Source organism: Terrapene carolina, unplaced genomic scaffold (genome assembly GCF_002925995.2).
Source record: "Terrapene carolina triunguis isolate 2854851 unplaced genomic scaffold, T_m_triunguis-2.0 Scaffold68, whole genome shotgun sequence".
In the NCBI taxonomy this organism is placed as follows: Eukaryota; Metazoa; Chordata; order Testudines; family Emydidae; genus Terrapene; species Terrapene triunguis.
Genome location: NW_020664419.1, coordinates 22,827,619 through 22,853,520, shown reverse-complemented (window position 1 = coordinate 22,853,520; position 25,902 = coordinate 22,827,619). Strand labels below are relative to the sequence as shown.

Here is a 25,902-nt window from a genome sequence, read left to right as displayed (position 1 = left end):
AATTGGTTAAGTAAAGATATGGTGTCTGGCGCAGTACAAGACATGAGTAAAGACATCAGTCCTGATCTTACACTTAATACTCAATTTTAAAAACAAGTACGCCCATTGACTTCATTGAGGATACTCATGTGCTTAAAGGTAAGCATGTACATAAATGTTTTCAGGATTGGAGCTACAGTCCCTGCCTTTAGGTACAATGTGTTTGCATTCTAAGCCCCAATCCTGGAATTGAATAAACTCTTGTACCTGCATGGAGACACACTGAAGGTAAATTTAATACAAATTTATACTGCAGATTCAGGGGCTTATATGAAATAAATTCTAACTACATTGTGTTGAATGTAATTTTTTCCTTTTCCCTTAAATTTAATTTTTATTTTTACGTGGGACAATGTCTAAAAATGCACCATCATTAAGAATAGATGGTTTTTTTGTTTGTTTTTTCTTGGGGGATGGAGTGAGGGGGAGGGTTGGGCGTGGCTGACTCAGGAGACTGATAGTGGCATGTGTTGCTCTTCACCTGTGGCTTGCTGCGTTTGATGACGAGTGAAAGCTAACGTGAAATGAGTTGGTAGTTTCAGTCTGGTTCCTAGTGAACAAGAATACACTTAACAAAACCACCACCATTGTTTGCATTAATTATTGTTCTTGCCAGTCTCACTAGAGAAGCCAAGGACTGGGTAGACTTGCAGATAGAACTAATCCCTCAACCTGAGATGTGGTTCTTCTTTGAGTGCTTGCTAGTGTCGATTCCTTTCTAGGTGTGTGCATGCCCATGTGAACACTTGTTGGAGATTTTTGCCTTAGCAGTATCCCGTAGGGTCGGCAGTGGCGCCCTCTGGAATGCCGCGCTCATGCTTTGGTATATTAGGCACCACTGGTCCTACGCCCTCTCAGTTCCTTCTTACCACACGTGATGGCTGGGTTCTCCCTTCCCCTTGCTTTGCAAGCGGATAGCATTTTTTCTCTCACCTCTTCGCTATTGTTCTTTGTATATACTTGTTTACAGTAGTTAGTGAGTAAGTAGGTGTTAAGTGTTAGTAGTTAGTAAAGTCCCGGCAGGGGACTTACCCCAGAACGGGACATGCCCCCGTCCCCAGGTTTTAAGCCCTATTCTGCCTGTAACAGGCCTACGCATTATCAGCATTATCTCTGGGCTACACCCTGCAATTCTCAGCCGTCCCTCTCTTCCACCCCTCCTTCCGTCCCTTTTCAGGGACCCTTCTCACGAGAACTCCTCATTCAGGAGAGGTCGACAGCCTTCTGAAGCTGGGGGCAGTGGAGGAGGTCCCTCGGGAAATGAGGGGGAAAGGATTCTACTCCTGTTATTTCCTAATCCCGAAAGCAAAAGGGGTCCTAAGACCCATTCTGGAACTGCGGTGCCTCAACAAATATCTCAAGAAGTTGAAGTTCCGCATGGTCTCCCTGGCTTCCTTCATTCCTGCCCTGGATCCGGTAGACTGGTACGCTGCTCTTGACTTGAAAGACGCTTAATTTCATATTTCCATCTTTCAAGGACACAGAGGGTTCCTCAGTGTTTTGGTGGGCCAGTGTCATTTTCAATTCACGGCACTATCCTTTGGTCTCTCGTTGGCCCCGTGGGTGTTCACAAAGTGCCAGTAGCTGCTTATCTGAGGTGTCCAGGTCTATCCGTATCTCGATGACAGGCTCGTCAATGGCAGATCTCGGGATCAGGTGCAGAGGAGCCTCAATCTGGTGTGTTCTGTCACGACCTGGGCCTGTTAATAAATGAAAAGAAATAGACCCTCATACCAGTGCAACGGATAGAGTTCATAGGCGCGGTCTTCGACTCCACGTGGGCCAGAGACTTCCTTCTGGAGGCCCGTTTCCAGGCCATGTTGGGCTTGATCTCGCATATAAGGGACCACCCACTCACCACCACCCGCACCTGCCTGAGGTTGTTAGGCCATATGGCAGCATGTACTTACGTGGTCCGTCATGCCTGGCTCCATCTCTGGCCGCTGCAAGTGTGGCTGGCATCAGTCCACGCCCCCAAGAGGCACGATCTAGACCCGGTAGTCAGGGTGCTGGACCCATATCCAGTTGTCCCTGGAATGGTGGGTGAACCCCAGATTGGTGCTGGAGGGAGTTCCCTTCCTGGCCCCGTCCCCATTGGTGACCCTGGTTTCCAATGCCTCGGACCTGGGATGGGGAGCCCACCTGGGTGGGTTCAGCATGCAAGGCCGCTGGTTGCAGAACGATCGCTCCCTCCACATAAATGTCAGGGAGCTCAGAGCGGTTCACTTGGCCTGCCAGGCTTTCCAGTCCCACCTGGAGGGCAAGATGGTACAGGGCCTGATGGATGACACCGTCGCAATGTTTTATTTCAACAAGCAAGGCGGAGCCAGGTCGTCAGCCCTTTGCCAGGAAGCTCTCTGGCTCTGGGACTTCTGTGTGCGGCATGCCATTTATCTTGTGGCTGTGCACCTCCCCAGACCAGGAACCTGTTAGCAAACCATCTCAGCAGGTCTCATCTCACCAAGAATGGTCACTCCATCTGGGTGTGGTCAGTGTGATCTTCCAGAAGTGGGGAACTCCCCGAGTGGACTTATTCGCGTCTTGTCAGAACAGGAAATACCACGTGTTCTGCTCGATTCGGGGGATCAAGAGAGGCTCCCTGTCAGATGCCTTTTTACTCCTACGGTCGGGGGCTCTGATGTACACATTCCCTCTGGTGCCATTAATCCACAGGGTTCTAATGAAGATCAAACAAGACAGGGCAAAGGTAATACTGATAGCCCTGGCTTGGCCTCGCCAACACTAGTTCAGCGCTCTGTTGGACCTCTCGATGGTGACCACACTGCAGCTGACGCTCTGGCCGGATCTGCTGTCTCAGAACACGGCAGTCTTCTGCACCCAGACTTGGCAGTGAGTGCTGCACCTGACAGCTTGGCTGCTGCGTGGTTGAATGTGCAAGAGCAGGAGTGCCCAGCCCGTGTCCAGCAAGTCCTGTTGGGCAGCAGGAAGCCCTCCACCAGGGTGACCTACCTGGCCAAGTGGAAATGATTCACGTGCTGGGCCTTGGACCAGGGTATTTGGCCCGAGCACGCTCGCTGCAGTTGATCCTGGACTACCTTCTGCATCTCAAGCTCCAGGGCTTTTCTCTTTCATCAATTAAGGTCCGCTTGGCCGCTATTTCAGCCTTTCACCCTCCATTCTAGGGCAGGTTGATCTTCGCTTATGACACGACGGTCCGGTTTTTGAAAGGTCTGGAATGACTCTATCCCCATATCTGGGATCCAGTCCCTTCTGGGGACCTGAATCTCGTGCTGGCACAGCTCATGGGCCCCCGCTTCAAGCCCTTGGCTTCCTGTTCTCTTCTACTACTCTCCTGGAAGGTCTCATTCTTAGTGGTGATAATATCTGCCCGCAGGGTCTCTGAAATTAGGGCACTAACCTCGGAGCCGCCATATATGGCGTTTTTCAAAGACAAGGTCCAGCTGAAGCTGCACCCAGCTTTCCTGCCCAAGGTTGTTTCACAGTTTCATATGAGCCAGGACATATTCTTGCCCATCTTCTTCCCAAAGCCTCATGAGTCAGAGGAGGAGCGTAGATTACACTCTCTGGACATCAGGAGAGCACTGGCCTTTTACATTGAAAGGATCAAGCCATTCCAGAAGTTGACACAGTTATTTGTCGTGGTGGTAGACAGGATGAAAGATCTTTTGGTGTCTGCCCAGAGAATTTCATCATGGATTACTGCCTGCATCTGGTTTTGTTATAAGCAGGCAAAAGTACCTCCACCGGCGATTGTAGCCACCCACTCGACTAAGGTGCAAGCCTTGGCGGCGGCCTTCCTAGCCCAACTGCCAATTCAAGGTATCTGCAGGACCACTACCTGGTCGTCCATTCACACATGCATGTTTCGTTATGCCCTTACCCAGTAGGCTTGAGACGACGCTGGTTTCGGTAGAGTAGTGTTGCAAGCCGCACGGCTGTGAACTCTGAGCCCACCTCCGTGGATACTGCTTGTGAGTCACCTAGAATGGAATCGAAGCAACAACAAAAAAGCACTCGAAGAAAAAAAAAATGGTTATCTACCTTTCGTAACTGTTGTTCTTCGAGATATGTTGCTCATATCCATTCCATTACCCGCACTCCTACCCCTCTGTCAGTGTTGCTGGCAAGAAGGACCTGAGAGAGTGTAGGGCTGGCGGCACCTAATATACCGATGCATAAGTGCAGCACTCCAGAGGGTGCCACTGCCAACCCTACGGATACCGCCAAGGCAAAAATCTCTGACAGCTGTGCACGTGGGCATGCACACACCTAGAATGCAATGGACATGAGCAACACATCTCGAAGAACAACAGTTATGAAAGGTAAGTTTTTTTCCCCCTCAAGATCAAGGTGAAAGCATATTAGAAGCGTGTAAGAAACCTTACACTGCTGCCAATGCTGGACCTGTTTTCTGGGTACAAGAAAATGTTAGTCTCTTGGGTGGCCACTGACTTTCTGAAGCATTAGATTTATTTTTTTACAGTTTATACTTATCTTTCATAGGTATGAGAGGATTAATGTTTTTGAAGCACTTAAAAGACACAGGACATTATTTAAGAACTTATTATTTGTACTGCTTGGAAATAGATTTTCTTAGGAATCACCTAAGTGTTCTAATGGTGAGTTTCAAAACTATATGCTCTTAACCTTTATTTTCTAGTTCAGGAAGTTTTATTTTAAAAACAGTTTTAATTACTTTTTCAGTTGCATAAAAACACCCTTTTTAATTTTGCACTGCTGCTGGAAATCTAGAAACCATTATACCTTCGGCTTAAAGTGATCAGACTCAGTGTAATGAAATTCTGTGCCCTGTAGTAAAGGAAAGATTTCTTTTAAAAAATCATGGTGGTGTTTATTGAATAAATTTACCTGCAATATATAATGTAGATAACATCAGAAATTTAAATGCACTAATCTTTTTTGTAGTTTAATCCTGATTACTTGTAGAAGATATCAAGGGTTTATTCAGAACACGTTTTGCATTAGTCTGTTTCTGTACTGATGAATTGTAGTACTGAAAATGATAGCTTTTGTTCATAGTCTAACATTTGGCAATTATGTTGCTATAGAAATAGTGCAAATGGATTTTCCTTAGTTCAGTCCCATGAGGTCTTGCTGTACAGAATTATTAAATCACTTGCACTCTTGCTTTATTGGTGGAAAAAATATTTAGGTTGTACTTTAAATATCTTCAGTTTTCCGAGTGATGTTCTCAAATCTGTCTTTCTATATGCCAGGCTTTTGACTACAGATGGAGAACATTGTGTGCATCAGTATGCAAAGCCTTATTCCACGAGCCTGCAGAAAATAGCATATATTCTCTGTATTGTTTTACATTTCAAAGAGACTTGACAATAAAGATGTTTTTCATATCCTAGTCAAAATATCAAAGTTTTCACAGGAAAAATAAATTGTGGGGGGATGGTTGTGAAGTGAGAACTTGCTTGGGAGTAGCATATCAGAGTGGGTATGGTATTTTGATGTTAGAATAGCAATGTTAAATACACACAAATCTGATAATTCACAGATGGGAGGTTATTGTACTCATTAAGTTCTGAACTTGCCGTCATGAGTGGCTCTGCTATTCAGGATGTAATGAAGACAAACTCGTAAAAAATAAATCTTATGTTTTCGGTACCCTCTAATACTGAATATAGTGGTACTCTTTCATTCTCATTTCTTTAATCTGGATTTGATATAAAATACTAACTTGATATATTAAGAACAGAGCTCTAGAGATTGCATTTCAGTAATTATCAAAGTTAATTAGTAGTTTATATATGGGGTTTTTTTAAATTAGGTAAGCTGTTCTGATTTTGTGTTCAAAGCTAACTTTAAACCAGTTTGTCATACTTAATATTATTGTATGGTAGTGGGGGCTGCAGAACTTTAAACATCTTTGCTTCTATGACACTGGTGTTCAGCAATTTATTGACACTTCAAAAGCTGTCTACTGAAAAATGGGTTATACTTTTTGAGCTATGGAATCAAGCCAGTTTCATAAGAGCATGTGGGAATGCAGTTTTATCACTTGGATTTTACCAGCGTGCAGTACATACCATCTAAAATAATCTTGTAATCCTCTGAGTAGGCAGCGTTAAGCTAAATGTGGAGTCTGCAGTTGATTTGAGCAACTACAATACTAATATGACTCCCAACTATAAAAGGAACAGACTTATTTCAGTCTATCTACAATACATTGTATTGTAATAATGAAGACTGTCAAAAGGAGAATTTTATATAATGTCCAGATGTATCTTTAAAATGTTCTTATTGTTTCTGTTGTCATACTAAAATATAAACTAATACTCCATCTTCTGAATCTGAATCCTTCCCATGCTGTCATGTCACTTAGGACAGTGGTTCTCAACCTTTCCAGACTACTGTACCCCTTTCAAGAGTCTGATTTGTCTTGTGTACTCCCAAGTTTCACCCCACTTAAAAATGTATAAAATCAGACATAAAAATAGATAAATGTCACAGCACACTATTACTGCAAAATTGCTTACTTCCTCACTTTTACCATATAATTATCAAATAAATCAATTGGAATATAAATATTGTACTTACATTTCAGTTTATAGTATACAGAGCAGTATAAACAAATCATTGTCTGTATGAAATTTGAATTTGTAGTGACTTCGCTAGTGCTTTTTATGTAACCTGTTGTAAAACTAGGCAAATATCTAGATGAGTCGATGTACCCCTGGAAGACCCTGTACGTGTACCCCTGGTTGAGAACCACTGACTTAGGACCTGAAGAATGCCCTGCCATCTCTCTCTATCATGCTATTTGCCAGAATGGCTATCTTGTATTTCTGTAGCACAACATTTTTACAAAGATAAGTTGTTGGCCTATCGTTCAACCCCCAACTTGGAGGACATATGGACTGCTTTTCGTCTGGTCACTAATTTTGACATGTCTGGCTTGGGTGACACTGTGAGGAGTTAAATTACCACTGGCTTAGCTCTCAGGGTCATTGGACTTCCCACTGCATCAAGGTACAGTCTCCAGGGAAGGACTCCATCATCTTGTTTTACAATAAAGAGATTTACTTCAGATAACGTTAATTTACAGTATTGCTTGCTCTAAGACCATGTCTGCACTACTGCTTATGTCGGCAAAACTTATGTAGCTCAAGGGTGTTGTGATGGGGTGTACAAACCACACACTGGGCAACAAGGTGTTAAGGGATTATTTTGGGCTCAGCCAGCTCCGCCCTGCCACACCTGATGCAAATGCTCCATCTGATGGAGGAATTAAAAGGCAGGGAATTAGCTCATTTGGGTGGCAGAGCTGAGGTGAGCAGACTTGCAGCCCACAGCTCCAGCAGAGCAGAGGGAAGCCTAAGACTCCAAACAGCTGCTCAAAGAGGCCGTCCCTGAGGGAAGGGAGGACCCAACCCAGAGACACCCAGAGAGGGGAGTATCTTGTGGAACGTGGATGTACTTATTGTGGTTTCAGTTTCCACACCAGGGGAAAGCCTTGGACTAAGCTGACCCCGGGGGGAGGGGCGGCTGGATGGACGAGAGGAAGAGGCCCAAGGAGGACAGTCTTAAACAGCCTTGGTTGCCAAACTACTGGTAGCCCAAAGGGCTCTGGGTCAGAGCCCAGTGGAATGGGAGGGCCCGGGCTCCCCTCCCCACAACCCCCTTGGCAGTCAGGAGTTGCAGCCGTGAGCACTAGGACACGCTCCCCAAGAGAAGACTGTTACAGGTGTGGAAAAAACAAACACCCTGAGTGACATAAATTTCGCCAGCATAAGTGGTAGTGTGCACAACGCTATGTCGGCGGGAGACATAGCTACTGCTGCTCATTAGAGGTGGTTTAATTATGTCGACAGGAGAGCTCTATTTAATCAGCATAGAGTGGCTACATGAAAGATCTTATAGCAGTGCAGCTACATCACTACAGTTGTGCCGCTGTAAGATCTCAAGTGTAGATATAGCCTAAGTATATCCTAGTAAATGTCCAGATTATGGCTCCTATGAGGCTCAGCCATGCTGGGCAGTAAGATGAATTACCACTGTCTGAGGGACAGTGCCAGGAGGCATTATTCTTCACTGATGTAGCATTCTTTGTTCGTCTGGGAAGAACGAGGTAATGTGGAGGAAGATGCACAATAATATTGTCTGGACACAAGGGTAATACCAAGGCAGTAATTTTCAAGGCAATATGTGAAATCAAAATATAAGAGGTGGAAAAAGCCTTTATGCTAATAGCTAATTATAACCCCGATTTAATGACGCAAGTAAGCACATGCTTAATTTAAACTTTCTGAGAAATACTGTTGAAGTCCATGGGACTATGCACATGCTTAAAGTTAAGGATGTGCTTTTGTGGTGTGTGATTGTTTGTATCCCAGTCATAGACCAGGAACTTATTGTGCTAGGTGCTATACAAACACAGAACAAAAAGACAGTCCCCACCCTGGAGAGGTTACACTCTTAAGTATAAGACAAAAAACAACAGTTTGATACAGACAGATGGGGGAGTACAGGTGAACAATGAGACAGTAGTGCTTTGCTGAATGATGACCCATACCAGAAAGTTACAGTATACTTGAGGGTACAGAGACCTCCTTTTACGGTCATCTTCTGCCATCAGATGCGTGGATGCAAGACCCATACTAGTTACTCCAAAGTATTTGAGATCAGAATTTGTCCCATACTATATATTATGTTTCTTGGCCTAAACATAACCAGTGTTGTTTCCACCATGCCCCAGCTTTTTGTATGTAATGTGTGTGCTAATGTAAACTGTGTTGTTGAGAAAAGACCCAATCCTGCAGCCCCTACTCATGCAGAGTCCCATTGGCTCCAGTGCAAGTATTCACATGAGTAAGGAATACTCATTCGAGGAAGGTTTGTGAGACTGAGTCTAATTTATAAATTGTGTAAGAGGGAGAAAAATGCAGTGGTAGGGAATGGGGTGAAACTGGAATCTAATTTCTGATAATTTTCCTTGGACTTTACATGATGAAATAGAATGTAGACCTCTAAGAATAACATTTACAAAAATGCCTATGTCCCATTTTCAGAAGTAATTTAGTAGTCTGGGGCTATGTCTACACTACAGCTTATGTAGGCATAACTTATGTTGCTCAAGGACGTGAATAAACCATCCCCCTGAGCGACATAAGTTACACTGACATAAGCGCCGGTGTGGACAGCACTAAGTTGGCAGGAGAGCTGGAGTAGTTTAGCCGATGGGAGAGCTCTCTCCCGTTGGTTTAGAGTGGCTACGTTAGAGACAGGGCCGGCTCCAGGCACCAGCTTCTCAAGCAGGTCCTTGGGGCGGCCGCTCTGGAGAGGGGCGGCAGGTCCAGATATTCGGCGGCAATTCGGCGGACGGTCCCTCACTCCGCCTGGGAGTGAAGGACCTCCCGCCGAATTGCCGCCGCAGATCGCCATCGCGGCTTTTTTTAGATCGCGATCGCGGCTTTTTTTTTTGTTTTGTTTTGTTTTTTGTTTTGTTTTGTTTTGGCTGCTTGGGGCGGCCAAAACCCTGGAGCCAGCCCTGGTTAGAGAGCTTACAGCGGCGGCAACTGCAGCACTGTAAGTTCTCTAGTGTAGTGGTAGCCTAAGTGTCATTTAAAGGTACCTTTATAATTCGTCAATCCTGACTGGCTGTGCACTGGGCCAATCCAAAGCAGTTGGAGGGCTCCTCTAATTTATGTTGCTTGCCAGTGACTCCAGTTGTCCCACAATTAGGGATTGTCAAGATGCAGAGAAGCATTGGTTATGCCTTTTACACTGACTACCGGGGTTACATAGGAGCCACTAAATTGATCCTGTGCCACTGGAGGATCCTCCTGTGCTGGGATGACCCTCCCCTGGCCAGCTATGCCTGCACTAGAGTTTCTTGGCACCAGTGGTGGTGTGTAAAGTAGCCACTGTATAGATGAAGATTACAGTCAGTGTTTTTATATTCACAATACAGTAACTTTTCAATATATAGAATTGGTTTGGCATACTCCAAAACATTTATGGAATTAATAACACATTCTTTTCAGAATAGAGTCTATAAAACAAAAGTAATAAATACTGTGGGGCCAATTCTGATCTCATAAAGGTTTATTTCAGTAGTATTTTTCTCATTCACTCTGGTGTTATATTAGAATCAGGCAGAGTGTATACAGTATAGTTCATGGTAAACCTTCCACAATATTGCTTATGCAGGAATTACTTGTTTAATGAATGCATATACAGTTCTCTGACAATGTATAGCTCTTCAGTTGATAGGAATAAGGCTTTGAAAGTTTGATTCAGATATGTCCCATAATGAGAAATATATGAATACACCTCTACCTCGATATAACGCTGTCCTCGGGAGCCAAAAAAATCTTACCGCGTTATAGGTGAAACAGCGTTATATTGAACTTACTTTGATCCATCGGAGTGTGCAGCCCCGCCCCCCTGGAGCACTGCTTTACCGCGTTATATCCGAATTCGCGTTATATCGGGGTAGAGGTGTATGTTGACCTGAATATTACTATCCCTGAATTTTAGGTGCCACTAAATACAGTTAAAGTTCTTTTTGTAAGAAGAAAAGAATAGATTGCATGAAAAGGGGAACTGCACTGTATTATATGCATTAATGCAATGATTTACTTCTTGGAAACTATATTACTTAAGGAATTTGACAAATCATGCAGTGTTCATGTAAGCCAGTTGTACACCAGCCAATGGTAATGTAATCAGACCTCTTAATTTACAGAGATTTATGTGTTCCCTGCATTTTTAAAACCTACTCATTGGGCAAAGAAAAGAAATTGACAGAATAGTGACCTTCTTCCAGGTTTGCTGGTTAAGAGATAGGAAACTGATGGAAAATGATTGCCACGGAGCTGAAGATAATCGGATGCAGTCCATTACTCATCTTGTCAGCTGCTTCTACTACAGGGGATTGTATCACAAGATGTTAATCTGTCTGTGACTAGATTTCAAAGCAAGCATTAGGGTTTTTTTCTGGTGTATGTAGTTTAACTTTCTCCACTCATGTATAATTTTCAACAAAGAAAGAAATGGAATCCTGGTTTCTAAATTTCAGTGTATAAATTAATTAAAAATATTAACATCTGTGTTCTGGAATGGATTTTATGTTAGAAAACCTATAATGATACACTGTAGACAGTTCATTTCATTGTAGAAGTTGTTCTTTGTAATCTAATGAAGCTGATTCTGTATGTGTCTTGAGTAATGTTTTTTTATAGTTTTGGCTTGGATTGTCCCTCCAAGATCTATTTGCGTATCTCCTCCTTCCACAGCTCTGTCTTCCATAGCTAATGTGGTCAGAACCACCCTGCTCCCACGCACTATTATTTTCCTCTTATAAAAAGAACCTTAACTGTGTGCTTAGTGGTATGTAAAATTCAGGCCTGGCAATGTTCAGGTTGACATATGCTGTAGGAAGACACGTTGCCAGGAGTGTAGTTTAACTAGGCCATAACTTTATTAAGTAACACATCTGGGAAACTCTCTGGCAATAACTTATCCCATGCAGGTCGCCCCTCCTTTGTAATCCATTCCACCTGGAGGAGGGCTGTCCTCAGTCCCACCTCTCCACATCTTTAACCTGGTCCCATTGGTGGGTCCCCACTGCCTTCCGCCCCCTGTACAAAGGTTGAGTGTTTGAGGAAAAGGGATTATCTCCTTGCCCTGTCAGACAGAAGCCCCAGCCCAGTTCCCCACCTTTTTAGGAAACGACTTTGCAGCACTCAGAAGGGAATGCCAAGGTTATAGTTATTAGTGCTCTGTCCCTTTAAGGATTGGAGATCTGTTGAGGAGGTCAAAAGGGACAGCGCTGGGGAGCAAGTGTGGTTGCAGCAGCAGGAGAGTTTGGCATGTGCTGCAGAGAGACTCAGATGCAGTGAGGCTTGTGCAAGTTGTGTGTGTTTGGTTGTTCGGATACTACTTTCAATAAAACTCCACTTTTAAACTAGTGCCTGCTCTGGGAGTGTAACCTCTTCTCCTGTTTGCGCTTCAATTCTAGTTTGTCAGGGAACCAGACCCTCTATTGAACAAGCACCTGCTCTGGGCACCTGCCAATTTGCAACAACACACATTTTAAAACCTAACCTACCCTCTGGGGGCCTGGGCTGCTGAGAGGAAGGAAGAAAACCATACAACACCCAAGCCAAATCTGGCAGTGAGGGAAAAATTCTTTCCCAGTCCAAAAAGGCTACTAGTATGATGACCACAGCAAGGCCCCAAACCCAAATCCTACTCTTAATGCCAGTTACCAAGGAGCGGTGGGGGTGTTCTTCCCAACTGCAGGGTGGGTGGGAGCCAATAAGCTTAAATTGTACACTTTTGTTCTGCCAAGGAGCCCCTCTCATCAAACCCAACGCATGAGGAAGTTGACTGCCCACAAGTGGGGGGATGAAAAAAGGCAGGGAGAGGATATCCTTAAAGGGGCCCAGGGTTGTCTTTCTCTTGCTGACCTAGAAAAAGCCTTCCCACTTCTGAGTCATGCCCAATTTGTGGAGTTGGTTACTTTCTAAAAGATTAAAAAATGATAATCTATTTAAATAATACATATGAATTGTCTCCGTGATCCGTAACTGTATGTTACTCTTTTAAAGAAAATAATTTTTGATTAAAAATGCAGCATTCTGAATGAAATGCATTCAGACAAATTGTTTCTTAAACTTATTTTTAGAAAAATATTTGCATGTCCATTAACTCTTTACCTGAATAATTGTATTATATAGTTTTTTTCTAAGCTACTGAATTAATAATTTAAGTTTTTTCCTTTGATTTCACTCATTTAAAAAAGAAAAGCAGTAAGACACAAACAAGTAGGTAAGAAAACAATATTGTAAGAAAAGAAATTGTAGATTTTTGGTAAAAAAAAAAAAATTAAATGGTTTCTGAATGCTTGTGTCATTGAAGATCTTGTGGCACTTCTTGCATGAGTCGGAGAATTTGTGATGTCTTGTCCAGATACCAGTTTTGATAACTACAGTCTGCCCACTTCAATACCCCCTGCAGTTTGAGTAGGATACACTGTTCTCTAGTTTGTGCCATAAACTGCTGTATAGTTCTCCATGTACTTTTAATCAGTTGCTATATTTCATCTCATTTCAGTGTTGGATTTAGTGATACGCTATATCTTATACGGTAGAGCCTCAGAGTTATGAACACCTTGGGAATGGAGGTTATTCATCACTCTGAACAAAACATTATTGTTTTTTCCCCCAAAAAGTTAAAACAGCTTTGGAAGTTTACTATGCAGAAGAAAAATGCTGCTTTTAGTCATCTTAATTTAAATGAAACAAGCACAAAAACAGTTTCCTTGCCTTGTCACATCTCTTTTTTTTTTAAACTTCCCCTTTATTTTTTTAGTAGTTTACATTTAACACAGCACTGTACTGTACAGTATTTGCTTTTTTATTTTTTTTCTGGTCTCTGCTGCCTGATTGCATACTTCCGGTTCCAAAGGAAGTGTGTTGTTGACCAGTCAGTTCGTAACTCTGAGGTTCTACTGTATTATGGAAGCCTGGTAGTGACTCCATAGTTAGGTTTGTGTTCTAAAATGGTCCTATACTGGGCATACATTTCTGTTTTTTTTTTCTAAATGTAGATGTGAAATCAGTGTAAAATTTTGGACACAGTATTATGCTCTTTGGATTCTCTATGTAGATTTTTCCTCAGTTTCTCTTTCTATATTTTTAATAGGATGCCATTGAATTTTGGTATCTTAGGTAAAAACCTCATTTGCTACATAGCCGTGATTCATTCCATGAGCACCATACATCCCCTGCGTAAGGCAGAGGGACACAACAGGAAGAAATGGAAGCTGGTGGCTCTATGCCTGATTGGTATACTATTGGCTGTTGTGCAAATGACTGCACCAAAATATCTATATCTATATCTATATCTAAAAATGTTATTTCAGCCTAGGATTTACCAAGCTGAATCGGACAGTTGGATCTTGTGGGACTACCTCTAACATTGCACTGGTTTGTCTTTCTCCAACCCCACTCAATCCGTGGCCCCTCAGCTGAGAGAGCCAACAAAAGATACTGAGCTTGATAAGTGCATGGAGGGGATGGCATGATGAGATTGCCTACAACGGCATCTAGCTGATCTGTGACTGCTAGCAGAAAATATCTCCAATGGCTGGTGATGGGACACTAGATGTGGAAGGCTCTGAGTTACTACATAGAATTCTTTCCCAAGTGTCTGGCTGGTGGGTCTTGCCCACATGCTCAGGGTCTAACTGATCGCCATATTTGGGGTCAGGAAGGAATTTTTCCCCGCGTCAGATTGGCAGAGATCCTTCCTCTACAGCATGGGGCATGCTTGCAAGTTTAAACTAGTATAAATGATGGATTTTCTGTAACTTAAAATCTTTAAATCATGATTTGAAGACTTCAGTAACTCACCCAGAGATTAAGAGTCTATTGAGGAGTGGGTGGGTGAGGGTCTGTGGACTGCAGTACACAGGAGGTCAGACTAGACGATGATGGTCCCTTCTGACTTTAAAGTCTGTAAGTCTATGTGGTGGTCGCTGTGGTAAAAAGCAGGGCCGGCTCTGGCTTTTTTGCCGACCCGGGGGGCGGCCGGAGCCCTGGGTGGAGGGCGGTGAGCCCCGGCGGGGGCTCGGCTCTCCCCCCGGCGGCCAGAGCACAGGGCGGCGAGCCCCAGCAGGGGCTCGCCGCTCTCCCCCCGGCGGCCGGGGGGAGGGCGGTGAGCCCTGCTGTGGCCCCGCTCTCCCTGGCGGCCGGAGCGCCGCGCCGCCCCCCTCCAGGTGCCGCCCCAAGCACCAGCTTGGGTGCCTGGTGCCTGGAGCCGGCCCTGGTAAAAAGAAGCCATTTTAAAGTAATTTTTACTCACTGAGGCCTGGTCTACACTAGGCTTTTATGTCGAATTTGGCGCCGTTACATCGAATTAACCCTGCACCTGTCCACACCACGAAGCTATTTAGTTCGACATAGAGCTCTCTTAAATTCGACTTCTGTACTCCTCCCCAACGAGAGGAGTAGCGCTAAATTCGAAATGGCCATATCAAATTAGGCTAGGTGTGGATGGAAATCGACGGTAATAGCTCCGGGAGCTATCCCACAGTGCGCCACTCTGTTGACGCTCTGGACAGCGGTCAGAGCTCGGATGCTCTGACCAGCCACACAGGAAAAGCCCCGGGAAAATTTGAATTCCCTTTCCTGTCTGGGCAGTTTGAATCTCATTTCCTGTTTGGACATCGTGGCGAGCTCAGCAGCACTGGCAACGATGCAGAGCTCTCCAGCAGAGATGGCCGTGCAATCGCAGACTAGAAAGAGGGCCCCAGCATGGACTGATCGGGAAGTCTTGGATCTCATCGCTGTGTGGGGCGATGAGTCCGTGCTTTCAGAGCTGCGCTCCAAAAGAAGGAATGCAAAGATCTACGAGAAGATCTCTAAAGCCATGGCAGAGAGAGGATACAGCCGGGATGCAACGCAGTGCCGCGTGAAAATCAAGGAGCTGAGACAAGGCTACCAAAAAACCAAAGAGGCAAACGGACGCTCCGGATCCCAGCCCCACACATCCCGTTTCTACCAGGCACTGCATTCCATCCTAGGTGCGGCCGCCACCACTACCCCACCCGTGACCGTGGACTCTGAGGATGGGATATTGTCCGCGGCCGGTTCCTCGTTGGACATGTTAGCGGACGGGGAAGATGAGGAAGGAGATGAGGAGGACGAGGCAGTCGACAGCGCTTGCACTGCTGATTTCCCCGACAGCCAAGAGTTCTTCATCACCCTTACCGAGATCCCCTACCAAGCGTCCCCAGCCGTTACCCCGGACACAGAATCAGGGGAAGGATCAAGCAGTAAGTGCTTTAAACATCTAAACTTTTATTTTTAACAGAACTGGAATATTTATAATATTAACAATGGGTTTTTCATGATTTCTTTGCCTTAGGCGATAAAATTTTTAGTCCCAACTATTTAAAAAAAATCTAACAATGTCCGGTTTTTCATGATTCTGCTGCCCAAGACGCTCCACTCTTTAGTCCCTGCCAGTGCAGCTACACCAAAATCCGGTCTATATGTCCAGGGATAGAGACGAAATCCTCATGGGAGATCTCAACATAGGTCTCCTGGAGGTAATGTTCAAGCCTGGTCATCAGGTTCCTGGGGAGAGCGATTTTATTGGGTCCTCCATGGTACGAGACGTTTCCTCGCCAGGAGACAATCAAATACTCAGGGATCATTGCACGGCAAAGCATGGCGGCATACAGCCCTGGTTTTTGCATGCTTTCCCTAAGCATGCGTTCCTTCTCGCTGTCCGAGATCCTCATCAGGGTGATGTCGCTCATGATGCCCTGCTTTGAATTAGGGAGGGGAATGTTAGTATTGGGACTGCTTTACAGCGACGCGATGGAAGCAGGAGAGGGGCAGCATACAGGGATCTTTCCCTGGGACAGCCACGAGGGGGTGGGACAGGGGCAGAGTTCATGCTTGCCTGATTGCTGGCAGCAGAGACTGGCTTTGCTTTCAATGTGAAAGGAGGCCAGTGCTACTATTAAAGTTTTAAGCAGCCACAAGTCTACGGCTTACCATGTTTGCCTGCTACACAAGTTGAGGTGTCCTGCCCCGCTTCTCAGATCGCCACTGCAAGACCCCAGGCACTGAAGGCGAGGTCCGAAAATTCGACCTTGTCCTGAGTGCGCATGTGAGAGGTGCAGTGCATGGTCTTGTTCACAGAGAAAGACTATGTTCTTTGTTCACAACTTCATTTATCTGTCTCAGGAATTCACTCCCTTTTTCCCATTCCCACAGACACATCTGCGACTGTCTCCCAACCCAGCCTGGCATCACACTCCCAGAGGCTAGCGCAGATTAGGTGGAGGAAGAAGAAGACGCGTGAGGACATGTTCTCAGAAATAATGTCCTGCTCCCGAGCCCAGGCAGCCCAGCAGACACAGTGGAGGGATAACTTGTCCGAAATGCACCGAGCAATCATGGAACGGGAGGAGAGGTGCCGTCAGGAAGACCAGCAGGCGACTCAAACGCTGCTTGGACTAATGAGGGAGCAAACGGACACGCTCCGGCGCCTTGTGGATGTTCTGCAAGACCAGAGGCAGGAGGACAGAGCCCCGCTGCGGTCTATCTCTAACCGCCCTGCCCCGCCACCAAGTCCCACACCCCCCTCACCCAAAGTCCAAAGAAGGAGGGGCGGCAAGGGCCGTTAAAACTTTCAGTCAACCACTGCAGACTGCTCTAGCACTCTTGGGCTCTCATTCCCCAAAATTTGAAAAGTCCTTTCCTACCCACCTCACACAAGCCCCCGTCCAAGTTTCACCCCCCCCCTCGTTTCATGTGTGGTTCATAATAAAATATTCGTTTCTGTTAATTACTGTTTCCATGATTTTCTTTTGGAGGAGAGTCTGTCTGAAGGGGGGGAAGGGGCTTGGTAATTGGACAGGACAGTCACCTTTAGCAGGGTACAGAGGCGGGGGCAGGTCCAGCATCAGGACATATACACAGTGCAGTCACTAGTTGCCCTGGTCAGTCTGGGAGGTGGTTTTCATGTTCTGTGGGGGGCGGGGGGTAGCTCTGTGACTTTGTGGCGGGGGAGGGCAGTTACAGATCTTATGCAGCGGTCCTTATCCTGGATCACAGAGCCACGCAGATTGTGGAGCACACAGCAAGCTGATATAACAATGGGGATATTGGTTTCGCTGAGATCACAGCGAGTCAGTAAGCTTCTCCATCTCCCCTTGAGACGGCCAAAAGCACACTCCACCACCATTCTGCACTTGCTCAGCCGGTAGTTGAAGAGTTCTTTTTCAGTGTCCAGGGCGCCAGTATAGGGCTTCATGAGCCAGGGCATTAGCGGGTAGGCTGGGTCCCCGAGGATGACTGTAGGCATCTCCACATCCCCAAGAGTTATTTTGTGGTCTGGGAAGTAAATACCTTCCTGCAGCCGTCTAAACAGACCAGAGTTCCTGAACACGCGAGCATCATGAACCTTGCCCGGCCATCCGACGTTGATGCTGGTAAAACGTCCCCTATGGTCCACCAGTGCTTGCAGCACCATTGAAAAGTAGCCCTTTCGGTTGATGTACTGGCTGGCCTGGTGGTCCGGTTCCAGGATAGGGATGTGAGTCCCATCTATAGCCCCACCGCAGTTTGGGAATCCCATCGCGGCGAAGCCATCTATGATGACCTCCACGTTTCCCAGGGTCACTACCTTTGAGACCAGTAGCTCAACGATTGCGTTGGCTACTTGCATCACAACAACCCCCACGGTAGATTTGCCCACACCAAAGTGGTTCGCGACTGACCGGTAGCTGTCCGGCGTTGCAAGCTTCCAGAGGGCTATGGCCACTCGCTTCTGGACAGTCAGGGCTGCTCGCATCCGGGTGTCATTACGCTTCAGGGCAGGGGACAGCAAGTCACAAAGTTCAAGGAAAATCCCCTTCCGCATGCGAAAGTTTCGCAGACACTGGGATTCATCCCAGACCTGCAGCACTATGCGGTCCCACCAGTCCGTTCTTGTTTCCCAGGGCCCAGAATCGCCGTTCCACAACATCCACATGACCCATTGCCACCGTGATGTCCTGGACGCTGGGTCTCGTGGTTTCTGACAGCTCTGTGCTACTCTCCGACTTCAGGCCCTCACGGCAGTGCCGTAGCCTCCTCTCCTGATTTCTCTGCATCTGCCTCAGGGAAAGGTGTATGATAAGCTGCGAGGCGTTGAGAACGGCCACAACTGCAGCGATGGTCGCAGCGGGATCCATGCTCGCAGTGCTGTGGCGTCCGCGCTGTCACTGATCAGAAAAGTGCGCGAACTGATTTCCCGCCGGCGCTTTCAGGGAGGGAGGGAGGGCGGTAGTGACGGACGGATGACGACAGTTACCCAAAAGCACCCTCGACACATTTTTTTACCCAGAAGGCATTGGCGGCTCGACCCAGAATTCCAATGGGCAGCGGGGACTGCGGGAACTGTGGGACAGTGCACCGCTTCCAATGTCGACCCTTGCCCCATTAGTGTGGACTCACACAGTCGAATTACTGTCCTTAGTGTGGACACACACGTTCGACTTTGTAATATCGATTCCACATATTCGATTTAAGTGAAATCGAACTACCCTCGTAGTGTAGACATACCCTTAGACTAAGAATTGAATTAACAAACTTCATTGTCAATCTTTTTCCAATTTAGGATTGAGAATTTTAAAGCTAATTAATTTACTATATTAGTGGTGATGAAAGACCATTTATTTTAAAGCAGTTTGCACATGGTAAATATAAAACTGTGAAACGAGGAAATAAACAGTTTGACATTTATACTTTTGTACCAAATTAAAACACACCAAAGACATTTTTATACATTTTTATACATTACAGCTTTTGAATTATTACTTAATATTAACGGTCATCTTTGCTTGCTAGAGAAAAGGGGACTAAACATTTTACACAAATGCAAACGTAAGTATCAAGTAAGTTGCTTAATTTATATACACAAAAGTCCTTCCTGTTGAGCAGAACAGACAAAACAAATGAAGTCTCCCAAACGTAGTCATATCCATATCTAAGAATTGGAATATCTGTTCAAGAATTTATTTTCTTAATGCTGAATTATGAGCTGACTCCAGACCCACACTGGGCAACATGGATGAATAAGGCACATCCTTATTCCTCTCTGTGGGCTACCTGCATCACCAGTCTGTGCAGAGGGGAGGAAGCAACTGTTATAGAGCTGCTACTCCCTCTCCCGAGTAGGTGGGTTGGGAGTGGGTAGACCCTGGAATCCACCCCACTTATGCACGGGCTAACACAGGTGAGCTGGCATGGAGGAGCAGGTAATAAATATGCATATATATGGAGATATACCTATCTCATAGAACTGGAAGCAACCCTGAAAGGTCATTGAGTCCAGCCCCCTGCCTTCACTAGCAGGACCAAGTACTGATTTTGCCCCAGAGCCCTAAGTGGTCCCCTTCAAGGATTGAACTCACAACCCTGGGTTTAGTAGGCCAATGCTCAAACCACTAAGCTAAGCTATCCCTACCCCACGCTGGTAAACTGTGTCACATATGTGACAGGAGCATCTCGCTGCCCCCTGGAGTGCAAAGGAAACAGGAACTGAATTTTGAATGTCTGAGTCTGATTCTGGAGAAGTGCAACTATGCATAGCCTCTTATTCAAGGCTCATGGTAACTCCACTATGTAGCCCTTTGCTGTCTAACTCTATTATAAAAACACATAAATGGGACTTTTTGATGATTTTTAGAATTGTCCATTATACAGTTACTGTAGATTGTGTGCAAGGTAGAGCGTGTGATATCTTTATCTATTGTTGTATTATTTATTGTTACAACAGTTTATATACAATAAATAAATCAGCACCCCTTGTGTTTGCATGATGAAATTATGCCGTTGCATAATTGTTCATTTTTCAAAAAAATGTCATAATTTTGTTCCCAACTCTAAGCTGCTTCTTCAGATGCTTGTCTATATGCATTACAGTCTTGGCGGAGTTCAGATTCTTTTGGCCTGCAGTATCTGTTGGAGCCATGCATGTGCCCTGAAGGTATGCCTACACAGCAACTAGACACCCACGGCTGGCCCGTGCCAGCCAACTTGGGCTCATGGGGGTTGGCCTGCAGAGCTATTTCATTGCTGTATAGACTTCTGGGCTGGGGCTGGAGCCTGGACTTTATGACCCCGCAAGGTAGGAGGGTCGCAGATCTCAGGCTCCAGTCCAAGCTCAGTAGTCTATACAGCAATGAAACAGCTCCGCATCCAGAGCCCCGCGAGCCTGAGTCGGCTGACATGGGCCAGCCCTGGGTTTTTCTTGGCTGTGTAGACATACCCATAGTGTCCTTGTGCCTCCCACCAAAGTCATAAAGGATGGAGTCACCCATCCACCCCTCAGTTCCTTTTTACTGCCTGTGCCTGCGAAGTGGAACTCAGGGCTTCTCTCTACATGGAGCTATTTAGGAATAGCTGGCTTTAAATTCAGACCCTGCCTTAATCCAAATTAACTGTCAAGTGCAAACAAGCCCTTACGGACTGTCCAAGCTTCTCACTCACTGTATGATTCCCTTTTTTTGTGTAAATAGTTCTGAATACCTGTAGATAGTTACTTATTTAGGGCACAACTACACTAGAGAGTTTACAGTGGCACAGCTGCACTGATGCAACTTTGCCGCTGTGAGCTCTCTAATGTAGCCACTCTAAGCCAACAGGAGAGAGCTCTCCAGTCAGTTTACCTACTCCAGCCCCCGCGAGTGGCAGAAGCTGTGTTGGCAGGGGAAGCTCTTCCACTGACCTAGTGCTTTCCACAACGATGCTTATGTCGGTGTAACTTATATCTCCCCGAGCGACATAAGTTATGCCAAAATAAGATGTAATGTAGCCATATCCTTAGTCTTCACTCATCACTTCTTTCATAGTGTTTCATTTTTTCCTTAAAAATGTTTTTTCTCTGAGACTTTTCTGATACTGGGTCAAGCCTTTATGGGAGAATAAAGAACCCCAGGTTTTAAACACTGTCTTCCTTGTGAGGCTGTATTGCCCCTTAATACGGGGCACACCAGGTATTTGGTAAAAGGCATGTTCCTGAGAGATATGCCATTTGCAAAAGAACACGCAAGGTGAAAGAGGCTTACTTGAAGTTGTCTTTGCTGGAGAGATCCTGGAATGGTCGGGACTGAAAATCCTGAATTGTCTTCTTCACAAAGTGCTCCTGTCTGTTCTTCCGCTCATAATTCTGAGGGTCATATCTCTCAGAAATCCTCCTCTGTGACTGATAAAACGCCTGGGATCAGTGGATGAAAGGAGTGCTGCTCCCCTCAGTTCCAGGTCATCTTTGCCGGGTTCTAGCTCTAAAATGTAGAAATCCTCTCATTCTGACATAGACAAGGATGGCCCAAGAAGGGTCCCTCTGGCACCCACTCAGGCACCAGGTGCCATGTCCCAGTACCAGCTCATTCAGAGCTTCATGTATCACCTGGTACTGACACTTTGGCACCAAAGCTCCAGGTATTGACCACTTCAGAACAGATGCCTGCTTCCCCTCCTTCTTGTCTGCCTTGCTGGCAGTAGCTGGGCACACCACTATCCCCTCCTGGCAACAAATCCTGCTGGTGAGGGGACTGTAGGTTTCACTGCAAACTCTTAGTTTGAATTATCATATGGGAACCCTTGGAAATTATACCAGAGTGATCATACTTCAGAAGCTTTAGTATGGACAGATCTCTGCTTCACAAGGAGAGAGGGGGAATAGCTCTCTCATTCCCATTAGGTTCTGGAGGTTCTGGACTATTTCCGCCCTCCCTCGTCCCTGTCCCTAGAAGACCCATTACCAGCAAGAAGTGCATTGAGAGGAGACCTCCAAAACCCAGGGAAAAGGCTGCATTTATTTTTGTTTGCTCACACTAGTTAGCCCCGCCTACTGATGACCATAATGTTTATATTTTGCAGCTTTTTGTATATTGTGTACTAAAAAATAAATACAAAGTAGAAGTTTATTAAAACACTTGGGATGGCCAGGGAATCTTTTTCTGGCAAATGTACTATGATGTAATATATGCAGTTTTTTATGCCTATGACATATTTTGAACTTTTCTTCTCTTTTTTCCCCCCGCCCAGGAAGGCCAGTCAGATATTTTGTACACATTTTGGACTGCAGTCACTCAGACTCTTTCCTCTCAATTTCAGATAGCAACAGACTGTAAGTATTGTATTTAACATGTGTGATTTGTGATGTCTTCTAGAGTTAGTTTGAAAATATGTCAATTCAATAAACCTTTGCTTGTAATTTCCAGCTATCAGATCTGCAGCTGTGGTTTCTCCTGTTACTCTTCATACATATATTTTCATAACTGAGGATAGATGTATTTATGATCATCACACTTTTCCCCAGACTTTTATTGTGCATTTAGGAAGATATGTACTTTGCTTTATTTAACATTCATCATCCAATATAAAAATATCCTTTTTTTGGCAATGGCATGGTGGAGGGGGGAAATTTGTGGAATAACGGATTATAATTCCAGAGGCCAAAAGTGAATAGGTCAGCCAAAACCATAAACATTAACCTAATTAAAAGAGCAATTATTTTATTATTGTGCTCTTGGGTGCTGAGCAATCTTGAAAATCTGGCCACTTGCATTATGCACCTAAAGCGAAGCTGAGCTTTTTTGTAAATCTTGGTGAGGGATTCTGAATACACATGCAAAATATGCTGTACAAATGTCATGCTAAATCAAGGAAGAGTCATAAACATTAGACAGCACTGTTGCCAGTAAATAACAGTGCAGCATGCAACTGGCTGAATTGTCAAAGTTAAGTACTGGGGATGCAGTCACAAAAATACCCTTTACACTCATGTGAAGTTTGAAAATCCCCAATCTTGGTACTGTACATACGAATGAGGTGCAACATGCATATGCTTATCTCTGTGGGCTCAGTCGTTATGATATCCCTTTTAAAATTTGGGCCTACAGTGTTCTATAGCAGTATTATTAATTTGAGGAAGTAGCTGCTTGGTTTCTGTTCAGGAGTTGCTAAGTAACTAGGTGATTCCAGAAGGAAATTTATTCAACTATATTAAAAACTATTTTGTTTTATAGTTTGTCTTATATGTTACCTTTAACTAGGTTCATGTGATCCAGCAAATAGAGGAGTCTCATGTGCTTAAACTTAAGCATGTGCATAAGTGTTTGCAGGATAGGGCCTAAGACTGTAAAATCGTGACAGCAAGAGGCACAATTTTTATTTCAACATTGAGGTAACTTTTCTATCCTGTCAGCAATCTAGAACACAGTTATTATCAAAACATCACTGTTTTGCTACTTATACTCGTTAGAGTTATTTTTAAATAAAAGTTTGGTGAAAACAGGATGTTTATGCGGCAAATGCTGTTTGTTTTTTTTCAGTATATGTGAGTTTTCAGGCAATGATGCATGCAGTATGTAGTCAATTTTGGTTTTTTTTAAATATTTTTGTTTACAGAAAACTGCATATTTAACATTGAAAAGTGCAAAGAACTCCAAAAGTCTTGAATATTTTTTTTAAACTAAAGGCAGAAGCACTTTTCACCAAAGTGTTTTTAAAAGGAAGAATGGCTTTTAAAGCAGCATGTGAAATAAAATGGGACAGCAAAAAACCCATACATTTTTAGGGGAAACCAAGGCCAAACAAATTTCTTGACTTCTGCCCCCAGGGATAGGAGATGTTTAGTAACTTGTAATAGTCAGCTATGTTTTTTTACTTTTGTATGTGTAGAGTAGGGGCTAGATCTTGATCCCACTGACATAAATCATAAAACTCATGTTTGCGTCAGTGGGAGCAAGACTGGGCCATTAGGCGTAGAGAAGAAAATAAATGTGTGACAAAGTATAAACAATAAAAGAATAACAGTCCAGCACCTATTTTTGTGCTGTGGGGAAAAATTATTACAGACATCAGCTCACCACAATGAAATATCTAATTACTATGGAAATAAAAAATATGGACCTTACAATGGTTAAAATGAAAAATGTATATGAGTAAAAAGAATGGTTCAGATGGTGAAGTGTAAAGGTGCGAATGGATGAACTGAAGCATATGTTCAGACCCTGAAGGCCACCATATTAAAGGGCCAATTTTCTACTCACCTAAAACATGATGGTGGAATCCCTAAAGTCAGGTGCTGTCAGAGCACAGATATCGTCAACCTTTTTTTAAACCGTTCTAAATTTGTTTCACTTTCCACTTTTTGTGGCATGATTTCCAGGGCTGAAAATAACACTGCTTTCTCAGCTCGTGTTATCATTCTTTATTTGACAAACGTGCAGTTGTTTTTTAATCTTCTTTAAAAAAAGTAGCATGTGTAAAAGCAGAACACTTCAGATATTTAAATCTGAAGGGCTTCTCCCACCAGATTGTAACAATAACTTTAAGGTTTGTTAAAGATTTGGGCCTACTTCGAGTTATCTGTGTCCCTTTAAATATGTGCCTTGAAAATGAAACAAAAGTATAGATTTTTCCATTGCAAAACTATCGTTGAAAAATGCTTTAGATATATGCAACCCAGCATACTGTTGCGCTTGATAAATAGTAACAGTAATAAAATAATAATTTGGTCATGAAATGCCGTATAACATAGCTGGGATGGTTATTGTACAAGGCAAGGTTTTTATGTTCAAGGTTCAGATTGTGGAGGGATGCATTACAGTGTTTTAGACACTTATATTTGTCACTTGCATATACTGTGATAGTTTTTACAAAAGTGATATTAATTGTAGATATAGTAATACGTCAGTTTTATTGTATAGGAATGTACCGATTTAAGTGCTAAGATCCATGTTATTTATTTTTATCAAAGAGGCTAGTTTGGAAGATCATAATGAATGCTGTTTATTGTTTTGTTTTACAGCTTCTGTGTTTTTGAAGCAAGCTTTTGAAGGAGAATACCCTAAATTACTGAGACTTTATAATGACTTGTGGAAGCGCCTACAACAATACAGTCAAAATATTCAAAGAAATTTTAATGCAAGTGGAAATACAGATCTCTTTGCTGAACTGCAACAGATGGAAGAAGATACACATGACATTTTCATGCAAAAGAAACAGGATTATGAGTATGTTTAGCACAAACTGCTGTATCCGATGAGATAACTATACAATCCTAGAGCCATAGGCCTTGTCTGCATGGTGCAGCAAAACACACTGGAGGGGTGTGATATGTAAAGTGTTCTAACCAGAGCCGGCTCCAGGCACCAGGCACCCAAGCTGGTGCTTGGGGCGGCACCTGGAGGGGGGCGGCGGCGCGGCGCTCTGGCCGCGGGGGGCGGGGAGAGCCGAGCCGAGCCCCAGCCGGGGCTCGCCGCCCTCCCCCCAGGGCTCCGGCCGCCCTCCCCCCCAGTGCCCTGCCCCCGGCGCTCTGGCCGCCGGG

General features: G+C 44.6%; 1 protein-coding gene across 1 annotated transcript in view; it reads left to right on the top strand.

Moving 5' to 3' along the window:
- COG5 (component of oligomeric golgi complex 5) overlaps positions 1 to 25,902 on the top strand; it is a 330,757-nt gene that overhangs the window by 232,058 nt on the left and 72,797 nt on the right. Inside the window, exons 11-12 of the mRNA XM_026648688.2 lie at positions 22,614 to 22,695; positions 25,384 to 25,588. Of these exons, the coding sequence (XP_026504473.1) occupies positions 22,614 to 22,695; positions 25,384 to 25,588 (287 nt within the window). The remainder of the gene's footprint in view (positions 1 to 22,613; positions 22,696 to 25,383; positions 25,589 to 25,902) is intronic.